The sequence below is a fragment of the Phodopus roborovskii genome, unplaced genomic scaffold, assembly GCF_943737965.1.
Source record: "Phodopus roborovskii unplaced genomic scaffold, PHOROB, whole genome shotgun sequence".
Classification (NCBI taxonomy): Eukaryota; Metazoa; Chordata; class Mammalia; order Rodentia; family Cricetidae; genus Phodopus; species Phodopus roborovskii.
Window position 1 is genome coordinate 19,708,599 of NW_026126409.1, and position 18,320 is coordinate 19,726,918.

At 39.4% G+C, this 18,320-nt stretch overlaps 1 protein-coding gene across 1 annotated transcript in view; it reads left to right on the forward strand.

Annotated features, from left to right (window-relative positions):
* The window catches only part of Zmat4 (zinc finger matrin-type 4), a 327,753-nt gene that overhangs the window by 225,023 nt on the left and 84,410 nt on the right, over positions 1–18,320 (forward strand). The window contains exon 5 of the mRNA XM_051182141.1: positions 5,259–5,486. Within this exon, the coding sequence (XP_051038098.1) occupies positions 5,259–5,486 (228 nt within the window). The remainder of the gene's footprint in view (positions 1–5,258; positions 5,487–18,320) is intronic.

Here is an 18,320-nt window from a genome sequence, read left to right on the forward strand (position 1 = left end):
CCATGCCTCCTTGGTGATCTGGTGCTAGATTCTGCTTGCTTCATTGAAACACCCATTCCAAACTTCTCACAGATTTTCCTTTTCCTAATGTGACACTAAGCCAGCTTTGTCCTCAGAAGCAGGGGTGGAGCCAGCAGGTTTTTCTGTTTCAGCCCTGAAAGTTCTGAATCTGGGAAGCCTCCAAATATCAGCCATTTTATAGCAACTGGTACCTTCTGAGTTACTTTCTGAATAAAATGCCTGACTGGAGGCATAGTTTCAGAGGGTCTGGTCCATGGTTACTTGTCCCCTACCCTCTTAGAAAGAGCATCATGGTAAGTGAGTGGATGTGTGTGCTTAAGACTGCTCTTCCTGGCAGACAAAAGGCAGAGGAGCAAATATAAGGGACCATGCTAACATGTAGCACCCCAAAGACCTCCTGCCATTAGACCTACCTCCACCTTTTTCTCAGCCTCCTCAAAATGCTGTCAGATATGTAGCAGAAACCACAGAGAGAGAGAGAGAGAGAGAGAGAGAGAGAGAGAGAGAGAGAGAGAGAGAGAGGAGAGAAGTGGAGGGAGAGAGAGTTTAGATGTCAGGATAGACACAACTTCCTACTTGAAAGTGAAGCTTCTAGAATGGTGCACACAATTTATAGTCTCCAAAAAATAAATAGGCCAACCCACAAAATGGATGGAAATTAGAGAATAGTGGCTTTTTAATTTACCTAATTTAGCTTGAAAGAAAAAGGAAGCCTGGGGTGTGTGTCCGTACTTGGCAAGCTGTTTAGCTGTCAAGGTCTCCTCTTCAACATCTTGTTACATCCTTGCTTATATTTACACTGACTATCATAATACCGAGTTTCTCAAGCCTTTCATGACACAGTTTAGAAACAAAAGGAAAGTTTTTTGCTTCTGTCTCAATGTACGTGCTTATAATGATGACCACTTAATTTATTCACTGATTAGTTGTTTCAGTCATTCAATGAAAGGCATGGATTGCACTCCACTAGCTGCTTACCACTCATGCAGAGTCTGGTTGCAAGCAATGCCTTGCTGTAGTGTAGGGCAGTAGTTAGACAGCAGTGCAGACACCGAGAACATTTTTTTTTGTCCTCAAATCAGCTGGTGGTTTTGTCAGAAAACACAAATGGGGTCAAAGGCACACATTATTCTCATTGGAGACAGCTCATCTAAAAGGTTTCTGTTGAGATGCAGTTTCCTGACACTTTGTTTAAGGCATGCAGAAGGATATGAAATATGTGTAGGGCTGTGAGTCTTCTAAGTCACGTTTTGAGGGAAGCTGTGTTTCTGCTGTGTTAATTCTTAGAGAATACTGGGGTCTGTTTGGGTTACTTTTCACTGTCTACAAATCCATGACCTTCTGGTCAAAACATATAGGCTAAAAGTGTTTTGAAACTGAACACATTCAGGATTTTAAACATGTGCTGTGCCAGTTTACTTTCTATTGTGATGATGAACACTGTGATCAAAAGCCACCTGAGGAAGAAAGGGCTTGTTTCAGCTTACAGCTCTCCATTCTTCATAGAGGTAATCCAAGGCAGGAGCCTATAACACTGTTTACTGCATTCCTCTCCATAGCTTGCTCAGCTGGCTGTTTTACACAACCCTGGTCCATCTGCCTAGGAGTACACTGCCCTCAGTGGACTGAACCCTCTAATGTCATTAACAATTAAGAAAATGTTCCACAGACATGCCGATAGGCCAAGCTGATGGAGGCAATTCCTCAACTGAGGTTTCCTTTCTGAGTGACTCTAGTTTGTAACAAGTTGGAAATAAAAACTAACCAATGCATATAATGATACATACACCAGACAGCACATGTATATGAACCTGGGGACACACTTATCAATAATTCTATCCAGTATGCTTACCACTACATAATATATAGCCTATAAATGCCATTGCATGACTCTAGGCCAAGTTCTTCTAATAAATGAATCATAGAGAGACTTGGGGTTTCCCTACTTTTTGTTTTTACTTTAAGTAGTTTTGAAATGCAGTAAGGAATTATGGGCATATACTAGAGAAGACAGTGAATACAAATGTATCTGTAAAAGTTTATTATCTCATTTTTCTTCCACATATCCACAAACATACATTTATATGATTACTAAGATTGAAAGTGATTTCAAGAAATGCCAAGTGAATGGTATAGTGAAGAAATGCTTGTAAGTTTAGAGGAAGGAAAGTGAGCTCACTCTAAGTTGTCAGGGCCTGTAGCATTAGGGTTAGGAAGAATACAGAAAGGTGACACGTGCCTACTGGTAAGAGTCAGTTGATGGCAGGTAATCACAACTTCCCACTATCAAAATGGGAAAACAATCAAAACTGCTATTTAACTTTAGCAATATTAATGTGTAATATTAGCTACTATTGAGATCTATGTTTTCATAAAATGGAAAAACAGCTGTGACAATTTTTGGTACTGCTGCTGCATATGTTATGAGGCTGTCTTTTTCATGGAGATCTACATCAGTTTTATGGTAGTTTGGGGAGGAGCTCTTTTTCAAGACAGACCCTGGCTGTTCTACAACTTACTCTGTTGACTAAGCTGGCCCAGAACTCCAAGATCCACCTGATTCAGTCTCCTGAGTGCTGGGATTAAAGGCATGCACCAGCACCTCCTGCTATTTTAGGGTAATTTTTAAGGAAAATATTGTAGTACTTGGGACTAGGATCCTCAGCACTGGATAGACAATGGAAACATGAACCAGTGTTAGAGTGGGTGTGTGGGTACGAATTTTTGGGCTTAGTTCATATCCCCACCTATTCTGATGTGTTTGGTTGGAAGTTCAATCTGAGCAAGAGATACTAGAATTTAGATGAATGTAATGTTTAAATACAAAACCTACTGGTTTTGAGTGGCTAACACTTCTGGATTTAGGTTTTAAAAAAGGCAGGTAAAGTCAGTATTGGCTATTTTCTTACAATTAGAAAGAATACAAAAAGTATAAAATTACACATTAACTAAAGAAGTTTTTCAATCAAAGATCATCAATATTCCTGTTTAGTATTCATTTGGTTAGGATAGTACACTTTGGCTAAGCCCTGTGTTATGGTTCATGCACACACAGATTTAAAACTGAGAGTGAGCTGCTCCTATATAATTTCTTTAATTGGCATTGAGTCAAAGCTGTGAAAAAGAAAGTGTTTCTACAGACTGTTCCATTGCCACCTGGTGAGCCTGTAACCACAAATGTGCTAGCTTAAGAAGATGGTGACCCTGCAGTGCCACTTTGTGGAAACCAAAGACATCAGGAACCAGGAGTCACCCAGACTGGTGGTGGTGAAGCCCTGTCTGACTGGCATATGACTTCAATTCAAAGCTTTTTCCATGCTGCACCTTTGCTTGCCTTCACAGGCTTCACAGGAATGGAAACTGGCTGGAGCTGCAGAGATGGCTAGAAAACAAGACAAAAGAGAAAGTTAAAACTTCCAGGTTTACACTCAGACAGTGGAGTTTGGAGGGAGTAAAACTCCAACACAAACAGAAGAGCAAACGCTTTCCTGTGTGCTAGAGAGGGTAATCCATTTGATAGATTATTTCTTGAATGCTGTTCCTTCTCAGATGTGGAATATCAGGTATCAAGTAACAAAAATGACCGTGAAATCCCTTCTAGGGCTCAGTTTAAAAAAAAAAAAAAAAAACAACCGTGCTTCAGGAGCCAACATTCATTCTGACTGCAGACAAAGGATGTTTTTTTTTCTATTGCCATGTAGCTGTGCATCTGCAGAAACTGAAAAGATGTAGGAAAACTTTGGAAGCAAGGTGTGATTTCCTTGCGATAGGAGATAGATATCTTTTCATAGACAAGTTGACTGCATATTTGGAGCTTTCATTAGTGCTGCTAAGTCATGATGGAATGATACCAGATGGCAGATGAGACATATGGCCCACATTTGGGCTTCATTTCTGTATGGTTCCAGCTGACCAAATTCAGCAGGGAGGCTTTTAAAAAACATTAAATGTATCAGAGTTCCTCCACACGGCAGCCCATTTAGTTTAATCTTAGCTACAACCATGATGAGCATTTGGAATAAAAGTGAGTCTGCTTAAGATTCTGTCGTGATAGTGTGCCGCTTGGATGAAAGTGTCATATAGTAAGTACGTATTTGTGCATCAGTCATTTAATTCGAACATTAAAGGTCCCCCATAAATGCTTGGGAGGTTGAGAAGTTGATTAATTGGTTCTTTAACTTGTCTTTGATTTCCAAAGCTGTTGCTTTTCCATGGAAGAATACTCTAATTGTCATGATTTTTGTCAACTACAAATCCATGTCATGGGGATTAGGGGCATGTGGAAGATGCTATTAAGTTGCTTATGACTAACAAGCCAATGAGACTGAACACCAGTTTCTTCCTCCAACATATTTGGATTGAAATAATTTTTTTCTATGATTCAGTGCAACCCTTTATAAAAACAAAGAGGTGGCCTCTTGGTTTACTAAACATGAAAGTTCTTGGGGGTCTGAGAAGAGGCTCTGGCCTTGGAGCTGAAGTATTTGGTTCTGAGCCATGCATTATAACTACATCCCTCACCTTTATAGCATTCCCCTTGCTGTCTTTGAAGTCAATCATCTGAGAAATAGGACAGTAACTCCAGGCACACGCATTGTAAGAAAAGAAGCAATTTATATGTTGAAAGCATACAGAAGTTATTTTTACTTGCCATTAGTAAACTCCTTCAAGTTCAATTCTATTCTTTCCCTGGGCCAGAAATAACTAAACTCACAATGGGATGTGTTAAATTAATAGCTGGGAGTACAATCTCAAAATAGTGATATGCGCCTTTCGAGCTTGGATATGCAACTTCTTTCTGCTCAGGAGAGTGTCTTATTGGGTCTTCTGGGAGACAAGCTGTCCTTTCAACGTTGGTGTTAGCAGATGTGGTTTGAAATAGCCTATCCCAGTAAAAACCTGACACATGTAGCATGCTTTCCTACTTGGTACCAACTAGCCTTAGTTTATTAGCCCTTTTCCACGATAGTACTAATTGACTCATTCTGAGCCTTTCAGTCTTGATTCTACTCCAAGTTGACTGAGAGAACAGTCCTTCAAGAATTTAAAACTATCCAAACTTCAATCTCAGTGGTTTAGAGTCTCCTGTTTGTACCCTACTCAAAATGATGGTTGGCAATGGTGATTTCCCAGTCTTGACAAAGCCTCTGCCATCATGAGCATTGGATGGTTATTCGTCAATACCTAAGGGAAGTGTGTTCAGGCATGCACTGACATACTGTTGCTTTCTTCCGCAGCAACACCCCTGAGTTCACTTAAGGCCCCTCGAGTGGACACGGCTCCTGTGGTCACACCTCCCTATCAAAGGAGAGACTCAGACAGATACTGTGGCCTCTGCGCAGCCTGGTTTAATAATCCTCTGATGGCCCAGCAGCATTACGATGGCAAGAAACACAAAAAGAATGCAGCACGGGTTGCCTTACTAGAGCAGCTGGGAACATCGCTGGATCTGGGGGAACTGAGAGGTAAGAGAAGTCCCTTCATCATTTCTGCATTAGCCTTGTGTTTTCTGAAAGCAGAATGGTGGCTTGTGGTGTGGTGCTTTAACACTAAAGGGAAGCATGAGACTCTATAAAGGAATGGCTATGAGAGGAAATAAGCTAGCTTTAGCATGCCTTTTAAGAGCATCTTTGTTTTAAAGTACTTATTTCTATATTTTTATTGACTGCTTTTTAGATCAAAGAGGCAGATCTACGAACCATTTTCTTTCTGTCTTCTGTTAAGCTCCTTCTCTGGTGAATGCTTTTGTGGATGAGTAGTAAAAGAGAAGCTTAAGGTCTGTTATGCTGTCATATGTAAGGTTGTGTGCTATGTGTTCAGCCAAATGAAGCAATGGTGTGCCCTGTGGCTCACTGCAGCCACCACCTGCCTCCTGCCACTGGGCAGGGGCTGCTGGGAAGCATCTGAAGTTCATGAGGGTTTTCTCTGAGGCTCCAGCAGAGGCTTGGAGAATGTGGAGTAGTGGTAAGTGCTGCAAGTGGGTGCTGTAGGGACTCAGTGAGGTATCCTCTCCTCAATAGTCACTTAAGCATTTTTGATCACATAAACATTTTGTTATTGGCTTGATTTTGACAGTGTAGCATAGAAACAGATCAAAGTTTCATACTATGTATTTTATTGCTATTTCTTCCAAAAATGATGCCATGAAAGGTCGTATTGATCCCATGTCCTCAGCCTGGCACATAATATTTTAGATGTGGTTTTATGAACTGACCAGGAGACCATACCATAGATAATAACACTTGTAAGTTATTGAATACAAAACTTTACAAACCAGTTTTGAGAAGTCCACCTGGTTTCAACTGAGTTCTGCAAACAGAACCTATGATTTTTATCCCCCAATCTGGCATTTGACCCTGATGAGGGAGGGATGCTTCTGACAGTAAATTACCTTAGTGACTCTTAATTATGAAAGTGTGATCAAAGGCTATGCTGTGAAGTTCACTGAGAAAGTCTTTGCCAAGGAAAAGGACTCAAGTTGGAGCTAGACATGTGAGCAGGCAAGAAGGCTATGCCAGCAAAATCATGGGTGTACCAAGAGGTGCAGTACATATAAGCAGGAAATGGGTGTCTAATGCATGGTTCTGGAAGATTCTTAGACTGCTGCATGGACCTGAGTTTCAGGGCCCAGGATATACCTGCAAAGCTGAAGTTGAAGCTGATTCTTTAAGGGTTGAACAGTGCCTAAGAACATATGTGTAAGAGCTTTGCTTAATTTCTTGTGTGGTTTCTAATTACAGAAAAACCACACAGTTCTTACTATTTCAGTTTGTTAGCTAACTTCACATTGTAGAAGGTGTTGAGTCACTGGCACGGCTGCTTTTTGTTGGGTGGGATTTCTGGTGGTGAAAGTCTCTGTCTTATATACAGAAGTCAAGGCTATCCATAGCTGAGAACCACCCCACAAAGTTGCTATTAATGGCAGATAACAAGTTGGCTTTGTGGCTCCTTCATGGCCTGACACTAGAATAAAAAAATGAAGATTTATTTGTTGTCTGTGCCAGATACCATGGCAAGAAGAATTATTCCTACAGCATATTCTTCTTGTCTAGTTTGAATTATCTGCACTGCATCTTTTATGTGCAACCACATCTTAATGACTTGGGCATCAGATTCTCTTGCACTAGAGTGGCTTGTCTTTGATATGAAGACAGAAGGATGCCCTTTGTCTTGGTACCTTTACTTTGCTCCATAGCATAAGGAGTGCCATCATTGGATCCACCTTTTGTCTCACACCAGTTGATGCTTTATATATATATATATATATATACATATATACATATATATATATATGTATATATATATATATGTGTATATATATATATGTGTGTGTGTGTGTGTGTGTGTGTATGCATATATTCAATGTCACATGCTGTTGTGGAATAAAGAAACCTTGGGAAATTGGCATGTTTTCAAAGATGCACTTGTACATGCTATTTCTGACATAACCTTAAAGCATGACCAATTAATAAGGCAAAGATGCATCATAAGTATAGGCATATCATAACTTTAAAAATTGTCATCAGTAAGATGGAGGATGATGACAGTGTTGCTATGGGCTAGCTTTTTCATCTCTAAAAGCATGTCATGGTTTTAAATAGTACACTAGCTACTGATTATCATGATATTCCTTTCTTTTAAATATTTCTTCCTATTCTCCATATAGATTGTTAGCAACTTGAAAGCTGACTCTTTTGTTAGTTTTCCAAGTTGACATGAAATTTCAAAGCATCTAGAATAGTGGAAGACATGTAATGGTTACTCAATAATTACTGAATGAATATCAGAGAAGCCCAAACAAAAATAAACCAAAAACACCTGGCCCACAATTCTGCATGCCTTATTTCCAAGAGGTCCCTGATTGAATAATTTTCATAAGATATCCTTTACTATTCTTCCTATTTTAAAAATGATGTATATTTTATATACACTTAAGTGAACATATACTGTTATACTTTTGAGTTTTGATACTGCAAGTACTGGTATAGTTTGCACTCTTAATGCTCAGACTTTTTTATATCAGGAGAAATGTTTGTAGATGTTCCTGGAGAGTCCCAGTCCTCTGATCCCACATGTACCCCACACATGAATACACTCATGCATAGTCATTGTTTATACCTGTGACCAAAGATGCTCTTGGCTTTTCTTTTATAAGATTCATAGTTTTAGCTATTATGTTTTATAGTATGATATATCTCAAATGAACTTTTTGTTTAGTTTGAGGTATAGAGTTGAAATAAATTTTGTTTCCATTCATTTGCACAGTGATTCTGAAATTTTTATTAAATATTTAATTTCCATTCCTGAATTGCCTTGAATTACTTTATTGAAAACTGTCATTTATGGAGCTAGAGAGATGACTCAGAAGCTAGGAGCCCTCACTGATCCTGCAGGGGACATGGGTTTGGTTCTAGCATCTACATGGTAGCTCATAACCTCTGTAAGTCCAGTTCTAAGTGCGCCAATGCCCTTTTCTGGCCTCTAAAAGTAGTGTGCACACATGGTGCTAGCAAAACACTTAGACATATAAATAAAATCAATAAATACAACCTTTTAATGAGAAAAATCTGGTGTTTATGTATGCATTTATTTCTGGACAACTGTTTTCTCTAGGGAACCTCATGGTCTGGCACACTGGGCTGATTGTTTAGCATTAGAGAAATCCTGACATTAGGTATTACCTGGTCTCCAGCTTGAAGATAACATGGCTAGTCTAACTCCTTTGCACTGTGTAAGGATTTTGGAATCAGCTTTTCAGTCTGTAGGTAGAAAGCTATCTGGACAGTTGAGTGAGATTCAAGTATCTGCAGATCAGTGTGGAAGAATTAAATTATTCAAAGCACAGAGTCATATGATCTGTGAACACTTTCTCTATACTTGTGACTTTAAGGTCTATCAATGGTGCTTTAGAGGCAGGGCAAATGTTTAGTTTTGTGCATCGTTTGTTGAATTCATGTTGAATATTGGGTATTGTTGAACCTATTACAAAGTACATATATATTAATGTCATTTAATGTATTTGTTGTTAATATTTAGACACTCTTATACATTGACTTCAATCCCTATGACTTGCATATAATTTTCTACCTACCTGTTATTTTCATATAATTTCATAATACAAATAATGTACACTGTCTGCTATGTTTGGTGTTCATTGTATGTTGTCACTGGAAACATTGTTCTGCCTTCTGGCAGCCTCAAGTAACAGGTAAAAAATTTAAAAGCCAATTTCCTGTGAACTAACCAACCATTAGAAATAGGATTGGCTTAAATATTAATTGGCATGTACAGTCAAGCACAGACTCTGGTGTTATTTTTTTCTAAGAAAACAAGTGATAGCATTTCTACCTCTGAATTATAATTTAACAAGGAAAGCCTGTCTCTCTTACTGAATATGAAATCTACTCTAAAACCAACTATCAGAGTATGAGATTATGAAATTTAATGGTTGGAAAGTACCCTAGAGTTTTTCTTTATGGTTTAATTTTTTTGAGTTAGCATAAAACATCTATAGAAGGCACTTTCTTATTTAGAAATTGTGGCAGCCTATATTCTGAAACTATGACTACTTGTGTATAGAATATTCATTTTATACATTTTAATACTTCCTTTAAAAGCTTCAGAATGAAACTTAGCCCAGGTTTATTTGTTGTTTTAGAGGACTCTAGATTCTTCTGCTGTAATTCTGTCTGAAGACACAGCTTTCAAGCACATTTGAAAATTTAATAATGCTTCCAAGAATCAGAAGAGTAATAGTCCTGTAAGACACATTAAATATCATTGAATAATACATGTCCTTTCTTTTTACAGATTGAAGCTCTGAAGTCTAGAGCTGTCAATGGGCTTTTCTCTTTTGAGTTGCTAGCAAAGCCATAGGTCTAAGCCCCCGATAGCAGGTGTACCCATCTCCATGACTCAACACCTCCTGCTACAGATGCACCCATCTCCATGACTCAGCACCTCTGCTTTGCAGGTGAACCCATCTCCATGACTCAACACCTCCTGCTACAGATGAACCATCTCCATGACTCAGCACTGCAATACTAGAACCCTGAACAATTCACTCTTCTGTGTAGAAGGTTGAGGTTGTGCAACAAAGATATTGTGAAATACATTTTAAAGCCTTGCTTAGACCACAATTATATAATAGCACAATTAACTCAGTTTTCCAGAAGTAGATTCTTGGCAAAATATATGGTATACTTTTAATAAGTTTTCATATGGAGTTTATGACTCTATGTGAACTGGAATAAATATGGAAATGCAAAGAAATTACTCTTCCTGGAGGTGAGGGCTTGAGAGGCACAGGTCTTTGAGGAGCTGTTACATTCTAACTCTCTCTATAATTGCAGCGACTGTCTGGATTGGCTGTAATGGGGATTGATTTCAAGGGGAGATAGCAACTCAAGTAGGACTTCACATTACAAAAGCGGAATATGAGTCAAAAGAAGCAGATTTTCCTCAAAATGGGTAGAGCATGGCAATGAGAGATTTTCACTTTTTGAATTAATTCTGCTGTGAGATGTATATGACTTGGCTCCACTCACTTTTACTCTGCTTAATCTTGGCTTAGTCTTTGCCAGATTTCCAGGAGTTGGGTGGTTCAGTGTATTTAGACCTTCATGCTTCTCTGCCTTTTGTTACCTTTAGTAGCTATTCTCAGGCATCTGGACAATAGATCTTCTCTAAGACCAAGGAAAGAAAGGATGCTCTTGGGGAATAAAACAAATAATGTTCAGGACACCAAGTAAGGCAAACTTTATGTAGGTCTGTGCTTTATCACTAAACCCAAGAGATGTTACTATCTTCCACATTTACCATGTGGCTTAGGGTTTCTGTTGGCTGTGAACAGACTCTATGGCCATAGCAAATCTTATAAAGGAAAACATTTAACTGAGGCTGGCTTACAGTTCAAAGGTTCAGTCCATTATCATCATTGTGGGACATGGCAGTGTGTAGGCAGACATGGTGCTGGAGAGGTACCTGAGAGTTCTACATCTTGTGCAGGTAATAGGAGGTGGTCTGCCTCACTGGCTGTAGCTTGAGCATAGGAGACCTCCAAGTCTACCCGAATAGTGACACACTTCCTCCAGCAAGACCACACCTACTCCAACAGGCCTACACTTCTTATTACTGACACTCCCTTTAGGCACCATTTTCTTTCAAACCACAATACTGTGGATAAATTTGGGAGTGACTTTGCTCTGTGATCTTGAATTGTGTTTTGATACTGCAGCAGAATTGGGGTCCAGGTGGCTGTCAACTGCAGTTAGGATGGGCTGGAGGATGAAAATGGTTCATTTTACCCTAGGAAACAGGTTAGAAGTGACAAGTAAGAGTCATTTGGGTTAGAAAGCCAGGGGTAACTACAGTAAGGCACAAAGAGAGATAATGGAAATTGGTCTCTGATTGTGGTGCTCAAATAGGGGTCATAGTTAAAATATATATGACTGTATACTGGGGATAGAGTAGTATTTAAATGTATAAAACTGAGTAAATGAAGAAAATGCTCATGACTGGCATTGGAAGGTCTTTACTTTTCCCTTAAATCTCACCCATATGTTTGAAAACTCTGTGTGATTATGTCTAGTTGTAAGTAGTGTGGGGACAAAAATCCACCTTTCAAAGACCAGCAGAAAGCATCAGCACACTTCACAGTGAATCAGAAGGTGGACAGCTGACTTCTATAAGAATCCCAGTGCTTTGGAGACCACATAGCCTTGTCATGGGCCACCTGTCTCCATGTGATTCCATGGGAATAGAAGATCTGATTAGGTGGCAAGGGATAATGTTTCATAAGTTGGATCATGTTGCATGTTACTTTTGTGTTCCACATTTGAAGCACTGATTTACTCATCCATTCATTCCCTCATTCATCCCACTGGCATTTCTCAAGCTTCTACCACAAGCCATGCACCTGAGGCTAAAGATACTGCAGTGAGACAGAAGACTCTTGGTTTACCAGATGACAGAAAATAAACATGCTTAGCCTGTGATACATGCTAAGGGACAGTAAGGATGGCAAGAGACCAATGAGATGGGGGAGGTGGATTTCCTGCAACAGGTGCCGAAGATACTGAACTCCAACCTAAAGATAAGAGAAACAGTTGGATGTGAGGCAATGGCTTGTCTCAAGCAGAAAGCCCCAGCTAGATCACAGGATCATTAGTGGAGAAAGAATAAGACATGCTCAAGGAGTACAGATAGCATCAGTAAGCCAAAGTGAGCTTTCCTATAAGAATAGCCACATTTAGCATATTCTCATAGGTCATGATAGAGGGTCTCTACTTTCTCCGAGTGTGGCAAGTATTTGTGTGGTACTGCATGTGAATCCAAGCATTGCACCTCCCCTCTTCTTAAGGGATGGGCTCCTCTCTGTCCTGGGCTGCTTATTCATTCTGTCCAACAGTGGTTCTGCTTTATCACCTTCATCAACACAACCCTCGTGCTTCCTTTGTTTAAAGCTATTTTGCCAAGTAGCAGATTTTTAGGAGAGCCAACATTTCTATTAGAGATCCAGCACTGGTCTGTGATTGACAGGACTAAAGCAAAGACCCTGGAGTTATTCAGTACTGAAAGGTAACCCCAACTGGCCGGGATTTCTTTATCAGTGCTGACCATTGCTAGTGGGCCTGAGATCAGAATTCCCTAAAAGCAGAGCTCAGAAGCAAACACCACGGTGGAGCAGCAACAGTGTTAAGCAGGCATGCACTATTGCTGTTGGGGAAAGTTTATTCACAGGAAATTGGCCCTGATAGTCATCTCATAGATTTCCTCTCAGAACAGGGGTTTTGGGTGACTGACCCAAATGTCTCATCTGGCTGAGTTAGTAAAAGAGCCAAATTGCTAAATAAGTGAGACAAGGGTGTCACTGGAGACAGAGTTGTGAAATTTCAAGGATATGAGATACACTGGTGTCACGCAAGCTTGGAAGATGATTGAGAGGCTGCCAGATTAGGTAACTGCATGCAGAGGTGGAGCCATGGCCAAGGATTGGCACTGTAGAAGTCCCATGTGGGGCTTGTAGGATGGCAGAGGCTTACAGCTATGTTTGGCAGTGTTAGGAGCAGAGGGAAGAGCAAAAAGGAATCAGATAACAATGGCAGGTGAATGCCCCCAATTCTGCCTACAGATAACGAAGCCTTAGCTCAAGATTCTTAATGGAAATCACATGTTGATATCTGTGTCTTTGCAATGTCTCTCTACAGAAAGCAGCCTGAGGCTATTTTGGAGGGGGTAGAAATTACAGGCAGGAATATATTATGCTGGAAGGCTTTTAGCCTAATTAGAATTTCCAGTGAGAAATTACATCAACCTGAGCTACATGAAGAAAGTTTGGGGGTGCTAGGGGTTAATAGTAAAGAAAACAAATTAGAAAATACTTGAATGCCTTTGTGTCCAAAATTTGCCCCAAAGACCAATATATTGGAGACTGTTCCCAACATTACACCATTGAGAAGTGGCAGACTTTTTTTTTTTTTTTTTTTTTTTTTTTTTTTTTGTGGCGGAGCCTAGCAAGTGGTCTCAGGATCACAGAAATATCTTTAGTGGGCTTTCTTCCTCCCCCTCTTTCTTTTGCTTCCTAGTCATGACACAGTTTTACTTACTATGAACTACTTCCCAGGTCCTTAGCATTGGCCCATTAGGTGGCTAACCAATAATCCAAAAGCCTTTCCCTCTGTAAGTAAATTAACTCGGACATTTGTTACATCAATGGCAAGCTGACTAACACACACATGGAAATACAACAGGATTTGTTGGGTGAGTTGAGTCCTGATTGATATTTTTTCATGGCTGAGGACAAAACCAGGGGGTCTTGCCCATAGCAGGCAAGTCATAGGTAAGCAGTCAGCCACTGAGCTACACAACCCTATCCCTAGGGCAGTGGTTCTCAAACTTCCTAATGATGTGACCCTTTAATACAGTTTCTCACAGTGTGGTGACCCCAACCATAAATTTATTTTCATTGCTGCTTTATAACTGTAATTTTGCTACTGTTATGAATCATATTGTCAACATCTGATATGCAGGATGGTCTTAGAGACCCCTGTGAAAGGGTCATTTGACCCCAAATGGGGTTGTGACCCACAGATTGAAAAACACAGTCCTAGGGCCCTAACCTACCCTACTTCCCACATTGCTGTTTTCATAGTCTTCTGAAGTGTGAGTATACCATACTGGGCCTCAGAGGCTAGCAGTCTGGTTCCATTTAACCCAGCTTTGGAGTTGTGACAATAAAGGTCATATTGTCCCGTTTGGATCATCCACAGTGTCTAGACCCATATATTGTTGACAGAAGTTCTATATGATTGGCCTCTCCCATGCTTTCCAAGGAAAGCCAACTCTACATCCTCCATTCTCTCATGCAGTCAAAACCATGGCTCTCCAAGTGGACAATTTAAAGGTTTATGGAACCACATACTTAACAAAAATTACTGTGTCAACAGAGGTACATTTTATTAGGTTTAATCAACTAAAGCAAATACAATGGTTTCTCCCTTATATAGTATTTTCAATCTGTTAAAGTAGCTTAACTAGTTAAACATCAGCAGAAAATAGGATCTTTAAGCAGATATGATAATTATAGAACACAATTCTAAATTGAATGGTAAAAGTGCTGAAGAAAATACTTAGCTTAGATTACACCTGGTTATTTTTGCGTTATTATTTTTAATGTGTTTTGACACCTTAGTTGCTGCATGTAGGCTTACTCTGATCTTCAGAACCCACATTCTGTGTTAGACAATTTAGCTATTTAAATGTCTCATATCCTGTCATAATTGTTAGTGGGAATGAAGTTGGAAAATATTATGATGTAGAAGGGATTATTTTTCATTCATTCATTCATTCAATCACTCATTCATTTGCTTATTTGTTCAAAATTACTAAGTCCCTATTACAGGAAAGAAATTGTTCCTAAAGTTATAAGGGAATACTAAATTGTTTATGACTCATTATTTAATCTGAAAAGATTTAAAGCATAGAACAAAGGATTAGAAAAATGACACCTTTATTGAAATGAAACACAAGATAAATTGAAAAGTTTAAAAGCCCTTTAATTGTAATGGTTTTAGAATTTGAAGAAAGAAAATAATTCCTTCCAACTTGAGATGAGCACCAGGAAATAGGTGACAAGGGTATTTAGATGAACATAAGTGAAGGGATAAAAGATGAGCAGAGTATAGCATCCCTAGGAATTGAGGTACATTGGTCTGGATGAAATCAAGCTGGAAAAACAGCTTAGAACTGTGACAAGCTATTCTTTATGTCAGGTAAAGCTGGACCCTTTCTTCCACTGCTGACATGCCCTGAGTCACATGATGACTGGAATCATTTATACATTAGCACTACCTGGGAACAGGGGGTTTGATGGATTGGGGTAAGGAGACCCCAAAGGCCAGGAAACCAAGACCAAGTGGATATGTAACTCTGGTGAGGACCTGAAGGGTGCTGAGGTGGAATAGCAGGAGGGATGTGTTGCTCTGTGCACAACCTGTGTGCCCCACCTCAGCTACCTGAAAAGGAGCCAGAGTTGGAATCTCTATGACCTGGACAAGGAAACTTGAGGCCCTGGAAACTCTTTAACAGGAAAAACCCAGATATAATAAGGAGTATGAATAATAACTTAGATTTCTGTTCAACCTCAATTCCAACAAGAGATCTACTTGATGAACATTCACAGTGGCCCATTTCCACCCTGTGCGCCAATGCCTTTCTCATCTGGGGCAGGTTTTGCCCATTACTTTTCCTAATGATGCTAATAAATGCATTGCTATCTAAAAAAGTTTGGTTAGGTCTTCGTCTTCATTGACTAGATCACAGAAAAAGATGAGCATGAATTTTAAAATGGAGTCTGTTTTGCACATTTGCCACTGTGTAAGTGCAGTATACAAACTAATTAAACTGGAACTGGAAACTACTAGATTTCCTAGTTTCAGACATAGCTGCTGCATTTTAAACAAGCATGAACTTATCTGGAAACCATCTTTACTCTGAGATGTTGACTGAGAAAAACAAAACAAAATAATCCCACATGTGTCCCTACACAGGTGACTTCTGTCGACTGGGGCTGCATGCAGCAAGCTGAAAGTGTGATGCACATCTGCTAGACAGTTGTTCTTACAGCTCCAAGACCTTTAGTCGTGATGCCTGGAGGTCCCCATTTTTTTTAAGGTTAAGAGCTAGGATGGCATTTTGCAGAAGCTCAGTGCAATATTTTCCTAAGGTTATGGTAAGATATATCTGTCATGTTGGCTTTGAAGTTGTGGCTGGTAGTGGCACAATTTTGTTGACAAAATGAGACAGCAACATTAAAACCAAGATAAATCTGATTAACAAGTGGGAAACTGTTTTGTTCATAAATTATAACTTTATGTTCATTGCATAAAAAGGTAATCAAGTTTCTTTAATGTTAAATTTTCTACAGGTAGACCAGGTAGATGAGATTCAATAATTGTGGTATAAGAAATAAGCATAAGGTTTGTTCAAAGTACTGCATATACATTGGGATGCTTGTTGACTATGTTGTTTTGGCTAATGTTTAATGAGCACTTACCATGTGATAGATACCACCAAAAAAAAAAAAACAAACAAACAAACAAAAAAAACCCACCTAGACTATAAGGATGACATCATTCTGGATTGTAAAGAAGACATTCTTCCTCTCTTAATAAGTCCACAATGTTGTGTCTTCTATGGCAGGTGAAATTGTGTGATACGTGCTCTTAAAACTCACATCCCTGAATATGGTACCCAAAAACCTCCAGTATGATTGCTTACATCAAGGAACAGAGGAGGGAGGGACAGAAGGATGGAGGGAAGGAGGGAGGGAGGGAGGGAAGAAAAGAAAATGGAGAGAAAAGAAATAAGGATGGGGGAGAGGGAAAGAAAAGAAGGAAATAAGAAAAGGAAAGAGAGAGATTGAAATGTAGATTGTGAAATGATCGATTGAGAACACATCTATTTTGTCAAATACATTCTGCTACTGGTAATTATCATTCCATGAAGTTTCCCCCTCAAAGCAGTGACTTTGAGGTGAGGAGTATGGTGATAGATTGTGTTTGGAACTTTTATGTGGCTCTATGCCCAGGACTAAAAGTGCTGCCCAAGACAGAGAAATACAGCACCACATTTTCATTGTTCTGAGTCACCTGAACAAATGCTGTTCAATACTCATTCACCACTTACTGTTGAAGTGGCTGTGTGCTCTTCACCCTGCCCAGCACTGAAGATGTACTGGTATTACAGGTATGGTTACCGAGCTCAGCCAACTTCTAAGCAGTCAACATACACATTAATATAATTTAAATAATGTTTTGGAACCCCCATGACTTGCATGTGTAAGAAATGGATAAACTTCTTTGGGGAGTCTAGAAAAATCCAGTCTAACTTAAAAATTTATAGTAGTACAACTAGATTTTTCTCTAGAAATGTGAAAACTTCTAGTTTCCTGACAATAGAAATAACATTTGCCACAACAGATCTTTGGAAGGTGACTGCGATGTTGGCATTATCTAAGTGGATCTGTAGATCTAAGTGATGAACAGAGATTTGCAGTAACTCAGATTTGGAGACATTTTTTTATATAAATTATGACAAATAATGTTAATTTACTGAAATAGCTAATGGACCAGTAAGGTGGTAGCACAGCTTTTTATGGACACAAGCTGATAAGCTGCTAAATGAGTTGGGAGGAGTTGGTGAGTGCTGATGCTTTGTAAATAAGAGTCTTGAGGTTCTACATGAAAGAGATGCATCTCTCTTCTTGGAAGCTTTGACTTCATAAAGTGCTAGTGAATGAATGAAGTTCAAGGGAGTGCTTGGCCTGGGTTTCAGTCCTGTCTCCATGACCAAGCATTAGTGGAAATCAGAGGAGACAGTTCACTAATCTGGGCCTTGGTTTCTTGTCTATAATGTAAGTGTAGGAGGACTTGATCATGCAGAGTCACCATCTAGCATTTTCCTTTTATATTTGTCGAGATAATTTATTATGAGTTCATGTGCTTGGTAATTACTCTTCTAAATTAGGATTTTGACTCTCTAGGCTTTGTTTTAGTAAACTAACCTTACCTTGTGTCCATAAAAGAGATTTTATTCATCTTCCCTCTGTTTTATTACCAGTCCAGGGGCAATGCAAACATGTGAACATGATAAAATAACCTCATACTATTTGTCTTGAATCTGTGCAAACTGTATCTCAACATTAGCTCCATACAAGCCGGCATGCACTCAATGCTTTACTATATTCCCCCCATCCCCTAGGTCTTCCTTCAATCCTCACAAGTCAATACACAAAGACT